Genomic DNA, 22,318 nt, shown 5'->3' with positions numbered 1-22,318 from the left:
CCATTCTCAGCCAGCTATCCTTCCTGAGTTCTCTATTAATCCCTTACATATGTCTCCTGTGAGATGTTTATGCTGTATACAAGTATGTGTTTTATTTCTGTCACTCCTACTAGACAATGATCCTCTGGAGGGAAAGATGATGTCTTATTTGACTTGCTAAATCTAATACACAGTACAGTGTTTGGCATATAACATAAGATTCATAGATATTTGCTGAGTGAAAGGGAGGGAGAGAAAAAAAAGGAGGCAGGGAGAGAGGGAAAGGTAGAGGGAAGAAGAGGGAGGGAGAGTAAGGGAGAGAGGGAGAGAGAGAGAATGAAGGAGAGAGGGAGAGAGGGAGAGAAAAAGAAAAGAGAGGGAGGCAAGGAAGAAAAGGGCTTTCTTTCTGCTCAAAGTGATGAGGCTGCACAGTTTAGTTTAAGAGAAAACTTCAAATTATTCTTATCTTACCCTTCCAGTGAGATAGCCCGTTGGAGAGTCACTGAAGGCTGGCGGGTAGCAGTGCTGTGTTGGGAATGACTGCAAAAAAAGAAAGAAAAACACAGATCATTTATTTAAAATGCCTTTGCCCATTTTAATCAGTCTTTTTGTCAAGAAAATAACCAATCTTAAAAGAAATATATTAATGATTAAATCACATTCTTTTGGTGATAAGTAGAATCCCCCAAAATATAATATTCTACTAGATGAGGGGTTATTATTTCCATATAATTTGATTTCAACATGTATTATTCAAAAGTAAGCTTTAAATCACAGTTAGACATGAAAAGAAACAAACATATTTGGAGAAGGTAATTTTTTCCTTGGAATAAGGCAACATAGAGCACAAAAACAAATTTCATTATGATGCAATGTATTATTATTTTTTTTAGTGCAAAACATTTTTTTTCCAAGCTAAATTTTAAAAAGAGCAAATTTTCCAATTAGAGTAGTATTTAACTAGTTTAAACTTATTAGTTCAAATTTGCAACACTTACTTGTATAATTAATAACAATTCAACTGTTGGATAAACACAAAAACTTAAGAAATGAAAATTTCAGTTGCATATCAACCTTAAATTTAATGTAATTGCATATTTTGTTTTGGTTACATGGTAATCAGCAAAGACTGATTTTATAGATAAGTGGTTGCAACAATAATTATAATATCTAACATTTATTGAACATTTATATTGCCCAAGTCGTTTTTCTAAATTTATGTGTCTACATCTTTTAAATCTCACAAGCCTATGAGGTAAGTGTTGTTCCATTGAACAGATGGGGAAAATAAAGTAGAGTGAGGTTTAGAACCTTACCCAAAGTCATCTGGTAAATACCTGTGCTTGAAATGTCATCTAGACTCTCTGACTCTAGAGCCATTATTCTTAACTGTTGTGTTACACCACCTCCCAAGTGATAACAATTTTTCAGGTTGGTAAGAACTTGCCTTGCAATCTCAGAATATTTTTCAATTAGAGTAAAGGGATACTTTTAGTTAAGCTATGCACAATGACAATCCTACAGCAAAAAAAGAATGCACTGTGGGTTTCCTATGTGTTTAATGTATGATAAAACATACTTTAATGCGTAATTGTAGTTTGTAGTATTAGTTTAATATCTTAGTTGTAATATTAATTACTTATTTATGTAGAGTATAAAGATGTGTATGCACAAAAGCATTTATAAAGAGAAACTCGGGTCAAATGTTTGCAGAACATGACGCTCCTTCACACAACTCCAGGTTTCTTAGCATGTACTCTGAAAACAATGACTGGCACAGAAAGCCAAGCCATAGACTGCAGATTGTCATTTAGAAGCTTGGTCATTAGGGGTGAGAAAGGCAGCACTCCATGAAGAGCATTTAGTTGTGACATGAACAGTATTTACCTGAGTTGAGGGAGAGAATTTTGAGTTTGTAGATAAACCCTAGAGAGTGATCTTCTGCAGGTTAAGGATGGTATTCTTTGTTTTGTGCCATCTCTATAGAGCCAAGCACCACACATGTTAACTGGACATGTTTTGACAGACCAATTGAAAAGTAGCCATGGCCTGAGTTCAAATACCAGATCTACCACATATCGCAATGTGACCTTGTGCAAGTCACTTAAAGCTCTCTGACTGTCAGCTTCTCATCTGTAAGACTGGGGTATAATAGCATTTTCTCATGGGGTTGTTACAGTAACTCAATGAATTAAGTATTTTGAACAGTACCTGTAACATGGTAATAAAAGCTATATAAATATTTGTTAAATAAATAAATATGATTTAGCAGATTTGAGATGTTTAGTACTACATAAAAATCATTATTTGCATCACTACAATTAGCCATATAATCAATACTACAAGGTATGTATTATATTTCTGAGTATAACTTTAGTGATCAATATTAAATTCAAATATATTTTCTATTCCAAAAACATTGTGAAATTAATGAAAATCAAAATAAGAGAAACAAATTCACCCCTAATTCCATTACCTTGTCTCAGACTTTACAGAATTATCTAATTTAAGTCCTTCAGCTGTCCTATAAGGTAGGTATGAATATCCCCATTTTATGTATAAGAAAACAAAACACAAAGAACTTAAGTTGTCAGAGATCAACAGCTTGCAAATATGGAGCCAGAATTCAACTAAAGCCCATCTTGTTGCCAACTGTGTGTACTTTATACTCTATGCTACTAATTCTGTGTTCATATAGTTTTATATATACACAGAACATATGTAACTAAATATTCTAGAATTTCCCCCTTACATTATAATTTAAGACTTTCTGATAAGGTCTCCATAATTTTATTTTGGTGTCATGTTATATAATATTACTTCCTATGAAAATATAATTTAACCATCCTTTAATGGTTAGATATCAGGTTATTTTTATTGTTTTAATATTAAAAACAATGATGCAATGAACATATTGACTTTTCTTATTTTACAATTTCTTTCAAATATATTCCTATCCCCCCAAAAACATTAGGTTCTTGATTTATGTTATTTTCCAAAGCTTTGTACCATTTTATTTCCTCTAAAAAACCATATATATATATATACACACACACACATATATATACACACACACACACACCACACCAGTTTCACCACAATCTTGCAAGCATTGACATTATTATTTTTAAAAATTGATAATTTAATTGGTGCAAATGATATTTCCCATATATGAGTATTTCTTTATTAATGAGAATGACCATTTTTCTTATATTCTTATCTGCTAATTGTATTTCTTTTATTTAAACTGTTTAATACTTTCCTTTACTATTTATCTCTCACTGGTTTAGAAAGTACAAACACTTCTTCTGTAAAGATCAATGATGCTCCCTAAGATGAATGAGTAACTGGAATCCCTCATAGCTTCCTTGCAATTAGCTTAGCCCACATAATTAAAACAAAGAAATATTCAGTAATCTCACTCTACTCATTACTATCTTAAACTGACTACTGTATTCTGTTCTAAATTATTCCAACAGTGTCCCTCTTAAAGTTTTTGTGACACTATTAAATGCAAAAGGTATCATGAAGTGCTCGAAGAATTGGATTCCTTTTATATTACTCATATAAAGTCTGCCAGTTTTTCCTACCTTGTAAATTTGGAACAGGGACTTTTACAACATGTAATTACCCTTTTACTCTACAAAGACAATTACAGTGAATTATCTGACAGCCAAGACCTTTGGACGCAAGGCAAGTTTTGCTGTTCTCTGACAGTAACATTTAAGCAGTTCTTGCATGGGGAATGCTTGCTGTGAGTATTAGGAGCTACCTAATAGTGATAATAACTAGTATTTTAAAACACCAAATTTCCTTTCCTAGGGGCCATGCACGTTCCATTCTTTCTGTATTATTGGCTGCATAGACAGCACATTGCTAGTTCTACCATGACTAAGACATTACAGGTAACCACTGCCTGGCTCTTCCGCCTCCACTGGCAGAGAGGCAACTGGATGGAATTCTGAGAACTGGAGTGGGAAGACCCAAAGGAGGAAAGTATAGCTAAAACTTCAAGCCCTCACTATTGGAGAGCTAAGTGCTTAGAATATTCTTTGCCTTAAAAAGCAAACAAACAAACAAAAAAAGCCCTATTCACAAATGGGTATCTTCCTCCTTGTATCTATCATTTTTCTAGACACTATCAAACATCTCTTCTGTGAAGCATTCTAGGATTTGCCTTCCCACCTCCAAGCACAGCTGACATGCCGCTCTCTATCCAAACTCATCTTTTCCACACATAAATAATAGCACCCAGGGCTAAGAATCACAACCATTTATTTATGTTTTTCCTACTGAGACATGTTCGCTTTCGGAACAAGGGGTAGAAATGTTCCATATAGAGGACCCAATACATGAAGTGAGGAAATGCTGAACTCTCACTAAAGATTACTAAGAGTTTGTTTGTTTCTCATAAAATACCACCCATTTTATTCATGGTGTATGTTCAACTTGCATGCAGTGGTTTTTGAAGATCTTTCTCAAAGGAAGATCACTTAGTAAAACTATTTCTCTGTCCTATTCACACCACCTCATTCGTGAGCCCTGGATATTTATGAGGATTTAAGTGACAAGAGAGGTGGGTGAGCCAAATGAGAATAGGGACTGATGCTGAGGAAGAAGTCCCTGTCACCTGGTAGGAAACCTGTAGTACCAACTCCAGATTTAGGTAGCGAGGCTGAGGTGTCAAATCAGGTGACTGTGGAGGTAAATTTTACAAAGACTTTTTAAGACTCAGAGAGAGGTAAGAGCACTGTTGCCTTTGTGAATCATGCTGTTATTGAATAAAATTGAGCCAGAGACCAGTAGAGTCTTTTTTTTTCCAAGAACGGTTGATTTTCTAAGTGGAAGACTTCCTAGCAGTTGCCTAAGCAAGTGGCACTTAAACAGTGCTGCTGCTACATTAACTTAAAATTTTTTGAGCATCTGAATTGAAACACAAAGGTTCTAGCTTGTGGTGATAAATAGATTTTTAAATTTTTACCATCTCTTAAGTAACAAGAGGCAGGATAAGCAGTATTTCCAAAATGTTGTATTATTAAACCTATGATATTTTAATGGAGAGCACAAAATGTTTCTGTCTTTTATTAACAAACTGACAACAATAAAGTTATTTATTGTGCCTATAAAGTCCCATTCATCACAAAAATACCTTCTGATGTGTTTTAAATGTCGTTTCTTCCTTAACTCACATCTCTGAAGAACTTGCATCTCTTCTTGTCATGTTGAACTCCTCACCTCTTTCTTGAATACCTATATCACTTATCTGCTCTCCCTTAATATTTTTCTTTTTCTGTATACTTTTTCTTCAAGTACATGCATTAAGTTGCCACTATTTTTTAAAATAAAAAAGTATGTCTTCTTGGATATCCAATCCATACCTCAAATGCAGCATAACCAAAATACCATCACCTTCTTTCCTAAAGGTGGTTAGTCATCCTATTGATTCACTGATAATATGAGTTTTCATACAATTATTTATATGTTCTGTTTACATCTAACAAATGTTAAGTAGGTACTTACTACGTACCATAAATAATGTTAGGTGCTAGGGATGACTCTTTTTGATTCTTTAATAGTATAGTACTCTATAACTATCTGATAATGAAGATGGTGAAATCAAAGAAATCATGTGGTTCTTTTTCATATGGAGAACAATTTTCAATAAATCTGCAGAGTTATTTGATAGAAAAACCATCTAAGCTGAATATAGAAGGATGTATAAGTATTTTAAATGGTAGAGAAAGAAAAAAAGACTTTCTGAGATGCCAGAAGAGCATGATCAAGGTCACAAAGGGTGAAAAGTATGTGTTATGCTCTGGGAACCATGATTGGTTTGGCTTGTCCAGAGCACGACCAGGAGGAGTGAGGTCAGGAAGCTGACCAGGGATAGATCATGAGAGGCAATTAACATCATGCAGAGTGGTGTGGACCTTATCTTGGGGGCAATGGTGAGCTCACCAAGCTTGCTAAGTCAGTGTGGGGAGAGGGGTCAGAATGGTAGCTTATGGTTCAGAAGGGCAAACCTGGAAGGAAGAGGAGCAAAATGTACTGGCAAGAAGACTAATGGGAAACCACTATATGGAGAAAATGAATAAATGCCTAAACTTGGGCAACAGCAGTAGGGATTAAGAAAAGGGGACACATACACATTTGGAGGCAAAATATTTAAGATTGAATAAGAGAGGGTTATAGGAAGGCCACCTTGACCTGAGTTAATACTAGAGATCTGGATGGGTGGACATTGCTTCTGAAAGATAAAATCTCTTAGAAGAAACTGGCCCTTCCCAGGGTATAGGAATAGTTATTCAATATGTTCTCTTCTGGAACTTCCAAACAAACATTCAAAAGTAGATTGACTTTGGTGTTAGAAAGGAGGTAGTAGTGAAAAAAATAAATTGAATTCTCTTACTAAGAGGATAATGAAACTGTTTACAGACATCAAATGGTACAATGTGTGTATCCAAAAGTACATGTGTAGATAAAAAAATATGTAATGGAGTTTGGTTTTGTACATGATTAGCTTGATGTGCCTGTTACATTTGAGGGGAATATGATCTACAGTAGAGCAGCTATAACTACTGAAAAGTTCTTCTCTTGGTGTTACACCCATCTGTCCATAGTAGCCACTGAATGACTGAGGCGTTCCTCTCATATTCTGTATGTTATATGCCATTGAGTTGACTCTAACTCCGGGTGACCCTATGAATGAGTGATGTCTGCAATGTCCCACCTGCCCTCAATAACCCTGATCAGATTCTGCAGACTCAAACCTATGAATTCTTTTAGGAACTCTATCCATCTCACATTAGCTCTTCCTCTTATGCATCTTTTACTCCTTGAATAAACATTGCTAATGCATTTTGTTTCTTTCTTTATGAGATTTTTAAAGATCTTAGCTGTCTTTTCTTTCATATCCTTACATTTTTCTTCTGTTTTTACTTAAATTGCAGAACCTGAGCACAGTGAGATGCCGATCCCTCCCTCTGAATTCCACACTCCTGCCAGAGCAGCCCAAGGTAATATGGACTTAAAATTGGCTGCATTGTTAAGTTTAGGGTCAGCCTAAACTCTCATATATTTTTGATGTCAAATAATTTAAAATCAAATCTATCATCTACTTGTACACTGGGTTTTTGCCAGTTCAATATAGTTATTAATATTCACCCTTGTCAAATGCAATGGTATTGATTTTGATCTAGTTTTATAGTTTGTCAAGCTAACATTGTATCATCAATTCAACTCAAACAATATCTATCAAGCATCTAATATGTGCTAGCTATTATAAGACTTATCTCTTTTATCTAGTATTGTATTATCTTCAAATAACATGCCTTTATATTTTTGTGCAAGTTATTAATTATAATAAGAGACAAAGACTGTGCATTAAAGCAAATCATCACCATTCTTCATGTTTAATAGTTAGTTCCCAGTTTTCACTATTAAGCTCTCTTAATCAGCATCTTCTTACAGATTAACTAACCATCACCATCCCCTCAGGGACAGCTGACCAATGCCTACGGCATGTGAAATGCTCATGGCTCATATGTTTCCTATCCTTCCACATGACTTGTATGCTCACTAGGAATTGGTTGTAATTGTTCTCAAATCTGTCTGTGTCCACTGTACTCATTTTTATAATTAATTTAGTTAAATATTATAAAAATGAAACATGAGTGTGTAAAAAAGAATTATTTATATCAAGAATAAAGTTGCTGAGCTAGAAAGATTTAATAATGTTGCTGCAAACATTGCTGCTGGATTAGGTGTGAGAGATATAGCTGTAAAAGTCCAAAAAGAATTATAAAATGTGAATTTTCCACTTTACTTTTAATTCTCATCCCAATTTACAGAAATCCAAAGTAAAGGGAATGATAAATTAAATGAACAATTTATGCAGGTAAAATAAAGTAGAACTTTATAAAAAATGAGCCCAAGTCCAGCCCTTTAAAAGTTATTCATTTTAGTGAGGAGATAAAGAAGGTGGGGGAGGGGGAAAAACAGGAAGCATCAACTCCCATATGTGCCTTGACCAGGCAAACTGGTAACCTCAGCGTTCCAGGTCGAAGCTTTATCTACTGTGCCATCACGGGTCTAAGATTTATTGTACCAAACATTTTAAAGCACTTGATGGACAATTCAGATATTAGAATAAAAATTTCATAAAAATTATGGCTAAAGGCTGGTAATGCTAGAGAAAATTTTAATATATATATATAAATGATAAAGAATTTATTAACTCATCTCAGACAAATAAAAAATTCTGATAATTTAAGAAAGACAATGTGTAACCTGGAGTGATGAGGATAATTTGTTGAAAATTAAAAATGTGAACAATCAGGAAATCATGCATTCTGGGAAAAACAGATGGATCTAAATGTGAGGAAATGTACTACATTAAGTCTAGTTCCCCTCATTTCTCAAGTCACAGGCAAAATGCTGGACACATGGCTTTAGGTTAGAGAGCTTCAACCAATAGTCAGTAACAGCATGGGTACTAAAAAAAAAAATTGGAGAAGCTTTATTGGGAGAATTCCTTGTTCTTCTTTTAAATACCATTTATTTAAAAGATAAAAAAACCCAAAACCACACTGATATTATTGTGCCACCATATAGTTACTTCTTTTTGAAACTTAAGGTAAAATAATTAAGGTATGAAAGTACTTTTTTTCTCTGAATGATGACTGTCATATATAATATTTTTGTTGTTGTTGTTATATACAATCTTTTGACTAATGAATCATTAACTGGTTCTGGTTGTGTGAATTACAAGAAGCTCCATTGTATGAATACGTAACAGGATTATTACCCAGATATTCATTCTCTCCTTATCCTTAAAGAATATCATGGGAGATCTTAGTGTCTTCTCACAGAAGAGACCTAGAGAGGTTACATTGCATGGCCAGAAGATGTGTAACGTAAGGCTAGAACACAGGTCTAATTCCTAGCCCATGATTTTCCTCATCCCATGCTACTGTTACTTATTCATATTCTTCTCTGTGACAACAGTTTAGTAATGAACACAGTAGCCAAACATTGGACATTCTAAAAAACCTGCTCATGATTGTTAAGTAGCAGGAAGACTGAAAGTACACTACAAATGCTGGTACAATCTCCATGACAAATTTTTTGTCTATAGCAATAATGATAAAACCCAGTATTTTTCCCTCTGGACTGAACCAAATGATGTGTGACTGGTCTCAAAGCCTGAAACATAGGAGTAGAAATGTCATGATTCAATATAGCAGGCACATTTCTTTGTTCGTTTTGTTTTTGGATGACTGACTGCACATCATTCTTCCTGACTTTGAAGTATACAAGCTGCACCTAATGAGGCAATGTATGAGCATCTATCTGAAAGTTTTGTTTCACAAAGATAATTTTTTTTTTATTTTAGAGAAAGAGAGAGGAAGGGATAGAGAGAAACATCAATTTGTTATTCCACTTATTTAATATTCATTATACATTGATTCTTGTCTGTGCCCTGACTGAGGATGGAACCTCCAATCTTGGCAATATTGGGATGATGCTCTGACCAACTGAGCTACCTGGCCAGAGCCACACAGATCATTCTTTACAAGGAAAGTAAAACACTGGATTTATTATAGCTTAAATAAAGTTTCAGCTAGCACCAAGAATGCAGTCACTTCAAAAAAGCAAGCCAATTTTAGTTAGGAACTTTACAAAAATGCAGACAAGTACTATAAAATGCACCAACAAGTACAAAATTTGGAATGGGAAGGTTTTTGTACATCTGTTGGGATACTAGGCATTTAATTGATATGTTCATGGGTATCTCTTCATTTCACATAGGCAACATGTTTTTTATGATAACACATTATGGTTTTTATTTTTTGACAACATCTGGGAAGTAGAGTTGTGTAGACAAAAGAACAGACATCTAGAAGTCAGAGTTGCAGGTTTTCCCACTGTGTCCTTATTGAGAGACCAGTAGTCTGAGATAAGTCACCTTATTTGCCTACTTTGTTTTGATTTTTCTTCAGCTTGAATTGGAAATGATTGCTCCTGCCCTCCACATCTACTTTATTGATGGGAAACAGTACAGATGCTGTTTCCACTTACCAAAGAATTATGACCTGATAAACCCATTCTAAATTGAAAATCTTGTAAGTCAAAAATGCACTTAACACACTTAACTTACTGAGTATTATAGCTAAGCCTCTCGTACTTTAAATGTTCTCAGAACACTTATGTTAACCTACAGTTGGGCAAAGTCATCTACCACAATGAATAGTCTGCAGAGTACCATGACCATGTGCCTGACTGGGAGCTTTGGCTTGCTGCCACTGCCTAGCATCACGAGAGAGTAGCTTACTGCCTACCTCTTGCCTGGAAAAATATCAAACTTCAAAATTCAAGTACAGTTTCTACTAAATGGGTATCATTAAAAAAAATTTTTTTTCTTTTTGTATTTTTCTGAAGTTGGAAATGGGGAGGCAGTCAGACAGACTCCCGCATGCGCCCGACCGGGATCCACCCGGCATGCCCACCAGGGGCAATGCTCTGCCCATCCGGGGCGTTGCTCTGCTGCAACCAGAGCCATTCTAGCACCTGAGGCAGAGGCCACAGAGCCATCCTCAGCGCCCGGGCCAACTTTGCTCCAATAGAGCCTTGGCTACAGGAGGGGAAGAGAGAGACAGAGAGGAAGGAGAGGGGGAGGGGTAGAGAAGCAGATGGGCGCTTCTCCTGTGTGCCCTGGCTGGGAATCAAACCCAGGACTCCTGCACGCCAGGCTGATGCTCTACCACTGAGTCAACCAGCCAGGGCAGGTATCATTTTTATACCTTCATAACGTTGAATAGTTGTAAGTTGAACCATTGTAAGTCTAGGACCATCTATACTGTGATGGGGAAGGATCATAAGCTTGAGAGTGGGTGGCCTGGGGTCAGAGATTTCTTACCCTTCCTAATTAAGTACTCAACATTCTCAAAAACCAGATGCTCTCATCTCTATTCCTGTCATCAGTATAACATAGATAATAGTGCCATCTCACAGATTGCTCTGAAGGGAAAAATAAATTAACGTATGTGAAATGAGTTTTGTAAAGTATGAACCATAAGAAATAGTAAATGGAAATTACTTTCCAGGGAGGCAGTGTGATTTGGTCATAAGGTATCTGAAACTAGTAACTGGAACTTGAACTAACCAATGGGACTAAGAAAGAAAAATAGGGCTAGAGCTAAGAAATGTTGAGGAAATAGAATCTATAAAATCTGGCAACTGCATGTGGGGGATGGGTGAGGAGTCTAGGAAAATATCCATGCTTCTGGCTGGGTGGCTGGGTCAATCTTGGTAGTTCAAATTGAGAACATAATGTGAGAGTAATAACAGATTTGGGAGGAATAAAATTATATTGACATTGTATATTGTGAGTTTGGGGAACTTGTTTGACATTAAGGTAGAGCTCTCTCATAAGATGTTTAGATATCGAAGTTCAATTTCAATTGACAGGTCTGGCATGAAAAAGTACATTTTGGAGTCAATATTGTATAGATTCATTTAAAGTCCTGGGTATTCCTAGAAAGACTGTGATGACAAAAACTGAAGCTGAGATGAAGCCCTGGATATAACTAACACTCTAAGATGCACAGAGAAAGCTAAAAATGGAAAGAAAACTAAGAAGGAGTGAATGGAGAAGTAGAAGAAAAACCAAAAATATGAGGTAATGCCAGCTAACAATGGAAGCAGGAAGAGAGTTTCAGGGAGAGTTTAGTCAATAGTTACTGAAGACTTTAGAGAGCTTAAACATGAAGCAGAAGGAAAATTGGAAACTGGAGTTTGGATTATATTCTGTAGGCAAAGAGGAGCTCACGGATAATTTTAAACATAGTATTAAAGCAGTATTATAACATAGTCACTTTTGTCGTTTAGAATGAGTCCTTGCTAATGTCCAGATATAAAAAACACTTAGAGAAAGGTTAAAGAAAGCCAATGAGCTATAAGAGAAAGCTGATCTTAAGAAGACTGGGTGAGGCCTGACCAGGCAGTGGCTCAGTAGATAGAGCATCAGACTGGGATGCAGAGGACCAGGTTCAAAACCCCAAGGTCGCTGGCTTGAGCACAGGCTCATCTGGCTTGAATGTGGGCTCACCAGCTTGAACACAGGGTTGCTGGCTTAAGTGTAGGATCATAGACATGACCCCATAGTCGCTGGCTTGAGCCCAAGGTCACTGTCTTGAGCAAGGGGTCATTCACTCTGCTGTAGCCCCTCAGACAAGGCACATATGAGAAAGCAATCAATGAGCAACTAAGGTGCCACACAGAGAATTGATGTTTCTCATCTCTCTCCCTCCCTATCTGTTCCTATCTGTCCCTCTCTTCCTTTCTTTGTAACAAAAAAGAAAAAAGAAAAGAAAAGAACAAGAAGACTGGATATGAATACCAAAGTTTTTTGTTCTATCATCAATAGAGGTCTGTCCTCAGAGAATCTTTCTGTAGAGCAAATGAAATAATTACCTTTGTCATGTCAAACCAGCATAGATAGCAAGACAAAAGAAAAACATTTTTAGTGAAGACTTGTGGCTTCTATCATGTCATTGAATTCAATTTCTAATAAAAAATTGCTCTTATTCTACAATATAGTTGCCTTATTGATTATCATGCAGACAGCTGGAACATCCAAATAAATATAGATTGCTTGGCTTGGTGAAATCTATTAGTTTGTATGAGTGTCATAAAAAAGGTCAGATGTGCAGCAAAAGGGAAATTGTTTCACTTTACATCTGGAGTCTACATCCTGTCACAATAGTCACCATAGAGAAGTCATCGCCATATTTACACTAATAAGTAAAACTAGCAAAAGGAAAATTGTTCATTTCCCTCTACTCTCCACAGTTTAATTTATACACCCAAGTAAGAGCTACCTTTTCTGGTATTCTCCCTTGGTTGATTATGTTCAAAGGAGCCATGTGATTGGTTCAACTAAGTTTCTTCTTATTATCAGAACTAAATATCTGGACATTGCAACCAAGCATGATGAAGTGCAATGCTTTCTTAGTCTCTTAATGTAGAAATTAATTTAGTCAGTGAAGTGAAACTAGGCACTAGCAACAAAACCTTTCTGCTTGCTTTCCTCGGGGATTAATTTTCAGGACGAAACAATGTTTTGTTTTTTGTTTCTTTTTCTTTTTTTTTCCAGTCTTTGAGGCTTTGCAAAGCTTGACAATATTTAGCATTCATGATCACTGGGCTATCAATGTAGGAAAAATATCAAATGTAAATCATCAATGTAAGGAAAGCATCAAAATACTAAAATGTTTTGATTTTGGATTCTAATGACAAGATTCCAAGTGAAAGAAACTGAATATTCATCCTCATTAGTGAAAAATGCCTATCTCTTAGCAACTAAACTGGGTGCGTTGTAACTCTGTCAAGATGCAAGTGAGCGGATTTGAAAGGGTATAACTTTTAAATCTTTGATAGCTTTCTTTTTTACATTTTTTAAGATTTTCAAAGAATTGAAAAAATAATATAAAATGCCAAACATTTTAGTGTAGCTCATTAACATGTTAGAAGGCTCAAGCATCAATTCTCCATACCTCAATTTTCCAACTGCCTCATTAGCCAATACTCAGTCAATAGCACCCATAGTGTGGAAAGTACTATGCCTGATGTGATAAAAAGAAAAACACACAATAAAGGTTAAATCAAGGACTATTATCTTCAAGCATTTATAATGTAACCTGGGAGAAAAGACATAAGTCCACTTATTTGATCATCCTAATTCATTCTCTCCTCAGTCTGCCTTCTGGTAAACAGTAGCACTGCCTACTTGGTTGTTCAGTCCAAACATCTGCATTGATTTTTCAGGTCCAATCATCGCACCATCATACCCTGCAACCAAGTCATGAAGCTTTTTTGCTTCTACCACAAAAATGTATCCCACCTCCCCAGTGCTACCACTTTAATGGAGACAACACCTTCCCATGGTAGACTATTGTAACTGCCTCCCAACTGGTTTTCTTCCTGTTCTTCTATAGTCATTTCTCATAGAGACCTGTAAGAGTTTTTAAGATCTAGATCATGTTGACCCCAAAGACTTCCAATTTTAGTTAGAATAAAATTCATGGTCCCCTCAAGGGCTACAAGATCCTGCTGTCACTGTCTACCTTGCAGTGCTCATGGCTCGTCACCCTTCCCATCACTCCCCAAGACCCAGGCATCTGGCCTTCTACCTGACTCTCAGATATTCTCACTAGTTTCTTTCTAAGGACATCTGCATTGACTGCTTGCTTTGGCCCTAGGTCTTCTTGTGGACACCTTCCTCTCATTCAGTTCTTAAGTAAAAGGTTACCTCCTCAGAGAGGACTTTCCTGGTCTTCTAGCTAAAGGCACTCCACTCCTGTCCCAGATAATAGTCTCTTACACTACTTTATTTACTCCATAGCACTTGCATTTATTATTCACTGAAATTATGTTTGTCAATTTATTTTTTGTGTTCACTGATATCCTTTCCCTTTGAGAGTATTGGTTCCACAATAGGAATAAGGAATATATAAAGACAGATACACACGTATATGACTACAGAATGAAAGAGCAAGAAAAGTCTATGAACTAACAATTAGCCTAGCTCTATTCAGATAGGGTAAACTCATTAACTCATTCAGGATTCCTTAATGCCATAATTTAAATCAAAGGTTATTATTTCAATATCACTTAATTCATGCTGTGTATCTTGCTGAAGTCATGTTCTCTTAGCCTCCATTCCCCCCACTCCCACCCTATCTGCAGTCTTGGTTCTTTGAAATACTTAAGAACTATGTGTTGACTGTATTACAGAGAGACCATCCAGTCAAATCTTACTGGGGAATATTGTGTTTCCTAACTTCATGTCACATCTTATATTGAGCATGCCATTGGTTTGTAAATGCTCCTAATCCTGTCACAACTTATATTGAGCATGCCATTGGTTTGTAAATGCTCCAAATCCTTTTATCCACCTCCAAATTTTATTAAAGCAAATCCTTATTCATCTATACATTCATTCAAGCAACAATTACTGAGCACTATCTACGTGCCAGGTAACCCATTTCACAATTCACTTTACTTAACCCTCTACCACATATTTACTATTCTCCTGTTGCTATCTTGCACAACACATTCAGTCATCAACATTTCTGTGTTTACTAGAAGTCAGTACCATGCTAGACACTATGAGAGATACAAATAGGAAGCAAGCCCAATTCCTGCCATCAAGTGTCTTACAGTTACATAGAGAGATGGGTAAGTGATCAACTAATGAGCTATAGGGAAGAAAAAGCAAAAATAGACTGAGCACTACAACAGAAGACATCCAACTCTAGCCTAAGTTGATAGAGGTCCAGAAAATAAATGGGAAATAGTTTTTCTAAAAAGAATTCTCTTGGTTGTTTATCCTAAAAATTTGAGAAAGCATGCCCTTTGATTTTTTTTTTGTATTTTTCTTCTGGAATTTCAAATTTCTAAATATCCCAATGGAATCACTTTAGAAATAAGACAAGTTATGCATACACACTTGTATTAGTAAACATTATGCTAGTAAGAGTTATTGTCTATTTTAACATACCAGCAGAAATCATCATTTGGTAAAATAAAACTTTAGAACCAAATGTCTTATTTTGAAAAAGCTTCAGCTATTTCTTTGTTCAGGGCCTTTTAAACATGACATTTGATAATCAGCAAAACACCAAAGGAAGCACTAAGATGATATCAAGAGCCACAGTCCTGCTAGTAGTGCTCCTTGCCCAGCCTGCTGCTATTCATTCTTCAGGACTTAATCTCATGCAGACCCAGATAGGAAACCTTTCTCTCAGTTTTGTTTCTCTTCATCCCAGCATACACTTATCCAGACACTTCATACACCACAGTAAAGCACTATTTTAAAAATGGCTGGCCCTAAACAGTGTGCTCAGTGGTAGAGCATCAGCCTGGCATGTGGAAGTCCCAGGTTCGATTTCCAGTTAGGGCACACAGGAGAAGTGACCATCTGCTTCTCCTCCTACTCTCTCCTCCTCATCTCTCTCTCTCTTCCCCTCCCTCAGTCATGATTTGATTGATTGGAGAGCATCAGCCCCAGGTACTGAGGATGGCTATGTGGAGCCTCTGCCTCAGGAGCTAAAAATAACTCATTTGTGAGCATGGCCCCAGATGGGGTTGCTGGGTAAATCCTGGTTGGAGCGCATGTAGGACTCTGTCTTTCTATCTACCCTCCTCTCATTTGGAAAAAAAATAATAAAATAAAATAAAAATAAAAATGGCTGTTTCCCTAGATAGACTGCGAGCTCTGTGAAGGCAACAACCATGGTGAAATAGTCCCTGTAGCCCCTCAGTCCATGCCATCACAGTTCCATCCATTGGACTGAGCACTGCAATGCTTGTTATGCTGCTTCCATAGGGATCCCAAAGCAAAAGTATCCATTCTTGCCAAGCAAAAACATTTGTTATTACATTTAATAAACCTGAATCAAATATATCAGCTTTTTGTTTGTTTGTTTGTTTGTTGTTTAATGTGTATAACACCCTTCACAAAGGTGGAAAATAAAAATATACTTCTTAGCAGACCATCTCAAATTCATGAAAAAGGACAATGCAAGTAAGGAAGGGATCTACCTATTGTCACTTAAAGAACACGCTGGTGAATTTTAATTTTGAAATAAAATAGTGGTGAAATTTAATATATGAAAATAAAAATAAATGATTTCTTCTCTGCTCCAATGAATGTGTTGAGGAGGGAGCAAGCCTCCCTTCTCCCTTGAGAGGGGAGAAACCAGAAGAATACAAGGGAAAGGAGCCAGCAGGGATAACTGAGTCAGTCAGTTATAAATTAACTACATCCTATAGTTCCCTAAATGGTTGCTTGGAGCCACTTGCATCACAAAGCAAGAAAAGCAAGATCTGTATGTAGTTACAACCAATGATCTGGAAATCCCTCCCCCCTTGCTGACCCCACCAAGACTCCCCTTCCCTTCTTTTTGAGTCCTGGGAAACCTTAAACAAAGGAATCACGCACCCATTGCTTAGATACTGTAAAGGTATATAACCTGTAAGAAAATCTGATTTGGGGAGCTCGTGCTTTGGTGCTACTATTCTCATGTGCTCCATCAGCTACTAATAAATTCTCCTTCCTCTATTAATTAAGTTGTCTGAGCGTTCCTCGTTTGGTGTCACTTCCTGCAGCAGTGTCTTATTAGAAACAAGTTAAAATGGCAGTCATAAAAGTTACTGAGATACAAGATTTAAGCAAGCAGTCATGACAGGGATCACAGGGCTTACAGCTGCTTAAATAAGGCTGAAGGTCAGCAGTGCAGCTGGACACGAAATTATGGAATCCTCCTCTGCCCACATGGAGATGCTTTGTGTCACTATGTTACCGGAAAGGGGCCCTGGCCCAGAGTGGGTCTGCTTTGGTCAGCTGGTAGTGTGTGGGTTCTTGACTTCATGTAGGAAAGGTTTCACAGCACAAGTGCAGGTAATTTTAAGAGAACATTTATTAAAGCTGGAGATAACGAACCAAGGAAGGGCCTAGGATAATAGAAGAGCCTAAGTGGGGCTGCTTTTGTTCTTTAGAAATGTTATAGGAAAGAAATGAGCCTAGGTGGGGCTAGAAAGTCAGAGAAAAGGGGGCCTTGGAGACAGGTTCAGGGGTTAGCCTGGGACAGCTGCTGCTGCCCCTTTCTCCCCCGGTTGCATGTCTCATCGAGTCCCTTAGAGTTTAGGAGAGAGGCAAGGAAAAAACACCTGGGGGGAAGAGAGAGGGAGAAGAGGTGGGAGTGCTCCTGAGAGAAAGAGTGCACTGGATCCTCTGTCCTAGGGCTTTTATGGGTGGAGATTTTAGGGGAGGTTCCAGGGAAGGATCTCAACAGAATATTCGTCAGATTTCCAGGTGTGTCCTTTTAGGGTCAGGGTCTTCACTAATTGGTCGGCTACAGGGCAGGGCATCATTAGTCGGTGAAGCTGGTCCAGAGATAAGCTCAGTGGTAGGATTCAGGCGGTTTGCACCGGTTTGGCAGAAATGATACCTAATTTTTTGTTGCATTCAGCAAACCTGTTGTTAAAATGGCACTTGAAATCAGGGTTCTTTCTAAGATGGGTGGCTGCCCAGGCCATTAGAAAATGTGGAAATCACAAATTTACATTCCTTACTCTTTTTTAACATTCATCTGCACAAAAGTGTATTCTAAGCACCCATAGTAATGTTCATTTTGACCGTAGGTAAAAAAAATTTAACAGAACTATGTTTGTAATATTTATTTATTCATTTCATAAAACTCCTTATACCTTTGATGAAATGCTACATTTTAATTCCCTTGCATTTGTTACTTCAGTAAACAAACATATAATGAATAGAGAAAAAGTGCCAAACAACCAGGTGGTGACAAGCTGTCACTGGAAATATCTTAAAATAAGTTTTATTGTTTTTTGTCAGGTATTATTTAATATTTTTTCATTAATATTTTAAAACTCTTTCTTATAACATAATCTAGTTTTGTGTACCTCTTTAATTGTTCTTATTTAAGTATTAAATACATGAAATAATAAACTACCTTTTGGTATATCTTTTTTATACCTAAAACGTCACTAGGGCAGAGAACCGGTTGGTAAATTATTTGAATCCCACCACTGAGTCAGCTGTGGCATTACTTGTCTGGTTTTGATACTTTTCTGGGATCACAGCTGAAACAAGTGAGGTCTAGACTGGTATTTGATGTGGGTTCAGAACCTCATTGTCCTGGGGTCAAGGTTCTTGCTTTTCCAGCTTTGCCTGTTGCTAGGTACCTGGAGCTTTCCTCCCTGGTGACCTTCTGTGCCTGGCCTATAGTCCTTGCTCTCTGCCTATAGTCCATCTAACTGCCTACCACAACTGCAGCCAAATGTCATTTTAAAGTTAGTTTTATGAAAGATGGAACAGCCATATTTGCTTTGGTTAAACAAAAAAGAAAAAGAAAAAATCAGTTTGACCCTATAAATAAGAATTCTTAATTCATCCTCTAACTACTGATAGTTTTCAATGAATTAATGAATATTAAAAATGTAAAAAGTTAATCCAGAAAAGAAAAATTTATAGAAATAAAATAGTAATTGGGTCTGAGGTACAAATAAAAATGGTAAATGGGCATGAGGAATTCTATTGAGGGCATGAAAATATTCTAAAACTGATTTATGATGATGGTTACAAGAGTGCATAAAGTTACTAAAATTTATTGGATTACATATTTAAAATGAGTGAAGTTTATAACACATAACATATCTCATCAAATTATTTTAAAAAGTTTAGGGCAAAATACAAAGCTTGAAAAGTATAGCACAAGTTTATTATTATTATTTTTTAGGTGATATATCATTAAACACTCTACTTTTTAAAATTTTCATTTCCCAATTACAGTTTACATTCAATGTTATTTTCTTTTATTTCATGTGTACAGCATAGTCAATCATATACAGCATAGATAATCATATATGTTACAAAGTAATCCCCCTCTAATTTCAATAACCACCTAGCACCACACATAGTTATTACAATATTACTGACTATATACCCTGTGCTGTACTTTACATTCCTGTGAATGTTTTGTGACTACCAATCTGGACTCCCTAATCCCCTTAACTTTTCACTTAGCTCCCCAAATCCCCTACCCTATGGCAACCATCAGTCTGCTCTTTGCATCTATGAGTTTGTTTCCGCTTTGTTTGTTTACTTATTTTGTTTAGGTTCCACATATAAGTGAAATCATATGGTATTTGTCTTTCTTTGCTTTATTTCACTTAGCATAATACCATCTAGGTCCATCCATTCTGTCGCAAAAGGTAGTATATATATATATATTTTCTCACTACTGAGTAGTATTCCATTATTTATATGTACCACCACTTTTTTTAGCCACTCATTTATTGATGAAAATTTAGGTTGCTTCCATATCTTGGGTATTATCAATAATGCTGCAATGAACATAGGGATGTATATATTCTTTTGAATTAGAGTTTTGGGTTTCTTTTTTTTTTTCAGAGACAGAGAGAGTCAGAGAGAGGGATAGACAGGGACAAACAGACAGGAACGGAGAGATGAGAAGCATCAATCACTAGTTTTTCATTGCGCATTGCAACACCCTAGTTGTTCATTGATTGCCCTCTCACATGTGCCTTGACCACGGGCCCTCAGCAGACTGAGCAACCCCCTGCTCAAGCCAGCGACCTTGGGTCCAAGCTGGTGAGCCTTTGCTCAAACCAGATAAGCCCACACTCAAGCTGGTGACCCCTGGGGTCTCGAACCTGGGTCCTCAGCATCCCAGTCCAATGCTCCATCCACTGCGCCACCACCTGTTCAGGCTTGGGTTTCTTATTGAAGTATTTTTTAAGTTCTAAATTTCTAGGATCTTTACCAAACTTTTGATCTGATCCCACACAAGCAGAAAGCATTACCTTTAATAGAAGACTGACCACCTGACAATCACATTCATGTTTAGTCATGTTTCCTTCTCTATGAAATCAGAGAGGTGATTTGTTCGGAAGATTCACAAATCACAGACCACTCAGGCTAAGTTCAATGTGATGGCGCACCACCAGTATGTGGTGATTAAAGTTGCTATCTGGCCTTTGTTCAATTCCTTATATTTGGGCCACAGGTAATTTATAACTGCTGTCTTTAAAGTTTTGTATCACAGAAACTTCAAAGTTGTTGACAAACAAGCAAAAGTTGAAAACAAACAAAAGTAAAAAGTACAGAGTGAAAGGAAAGGACATAAACTTGCCTTAAGGAAATCGTGTTTTATTTCCCCAGTCTTTAACTACCTCTTTGAATATAAACTGATATTTAAGAAAAACTACTAGGCTCCAAAGAGTACCTCATTTAAAAGATCTAAAATATTGATTGTTGCTTCAAACTTCTATTTCTTTGAGCCTCTATTTACCAAATCAGACTTTAAAATGTACTTGAATATTAAAGAACTATTTGTCATTATATATATATATATATATATTTTTTTTTTTAATTTTTCTGAAGTTGGAAAAGGGGAGAGACAGTCAGACAGACTCCCGCATGCGCCCAACCGGGATCCACCCGGCATGCCCACCAGGGGCGATGCTCTGCCCCTCTGGGGCATCGCTCTGTTGCAACCAGAGCCATGCTAGTGCCTGAGGCAGAGGCCAAGGAGCCATCCCCAGCGCCCGGGCCATCTTTGTTCCAATGGAGCCTCGCTGTGGGAGGGGAAGAGAGAGACAGAGAGGAAGGAGAGGGGGAGGGGTGGAGAAGCAGATGGGCGCTTTTTGTGTGCCCTGGCCGGGAATCAGGACCTCTGCACGCCAGGCCGACGCTCTACCACTGAGCCAACCAGCCAGGGCCTTGTCATTATATATTAATGTTTGACAAAGGAGGCAAGAACATACAATGGGGTAAAGACAGTCTATTCAATACATGGTGCTGGAAAAATTAGACAGATACGTGCAAAAAAAAAATGAAACTAGATCACTTATACCATATATAAGAATAAACTCAAAATGAATTAAAGACTTAAATGTTAAACTTGAAACCATAAAAATCCTAGAAGAAAACATAGGCAGTAAGATCTCAGACATTTCTCACAGCAATATTTTTTCTGATATATCTCCTTGGGCAAAAGAAACAACTAAAAATATTAGACTACATCAAACTAAAATGTTTTTACACAGCAAAGGAAACCATCAACAATGATAAGGGAACCCACTGAATCGGAAAACACATTTACTAATGATACATCTGATAAGGGGTTAATTCCCAAAATTTATGAAGGACTTAAACACCAAAAAAGCAAACAATCCAATTAAAAAATGAGAAAAGACCTGAATAGACACTCTCCAGAGAGGACATACAGATGGCCAATAGAAATACGAAAAGATGCTCAAAGTCATTAATCATCAGATAAATGTAAATTAAGATCATAATGAGATATTACCTTATACCTGATAAAAAGGCTATCATCAATAATTCAACAAACAAGTGTTGGTGAGGATGTGGAGAAAAGGGAATCCCTGTGCACTGTTAGTGGAAATGCAGACTGGTGCAGCCATTGTTGAAACTAGTATGGAGTTACTTCAACAAATTAAAAATGAAACTGCCTTATGATCCAATAATTTCACTTCTGGGAATATATCCAAAGAAGTCCAAAACACCACTTTGAAAGAATACATGCACCCTAGGTTCACTGCAGCATTATTTATAACAGTCATGATTTGGAAGCAGCCCGTGTGCCCATGAGTACATGAATGGATGAAAAAGCTGTGGTACATTACACAATAGAATACTTTTGTGACAGCATGGATGGACCTGGGGAGCATTATGCTAAGTGAAATAAGCCAGTCAGGGAAAGACAAG

General features: G+C 36.9%; 1 protein-coding gene across 13 annotated transcripts in view; it reads right to left on the bottom strand.

The window, feature by feature from the left end:
• DLG2 (discs large MAGUK scaffold protein 2) overlaps window positions 1–22,318 on the bottom strand; it is a 2,196,962-nt gene that overhangs the window by 420,976 nt on the left and 1,753,668 nt on the right. For all 13 annotated transcript variants that reach the window (XM_066248982.1, XM_066248991.1, XM_066249001.1 and 10 more), the window contains one exon: window positions 451–519. In XM_066248982.1, the coding sequence (XP_066105079.1) occupies window positions 451–519 (69 nt within the window). The remainder of the gene's footprint in view (window positions 1–450; window positions 520–22,318) is intronic.

This window comes from Saccopteryx bilineata, chromosome 1 (genome assembly GCF_036850765.1).
Source record: "Saccopteryx bilineata isolate mSacBil1 chromosome 1, mSacBil1_pri_phased_curated, whole genome shotgun sequence".
Classification (NCBI taxonomy): Eukaryota; Metazoa; Chordata; class Mammalia; order Chiroptera; family Emballonuridae; genus Saccopteryx; species Saccopteryx bilineata.
This window is presented reverse-complemented; position numbering and strand designations above follow the sequence as displayed.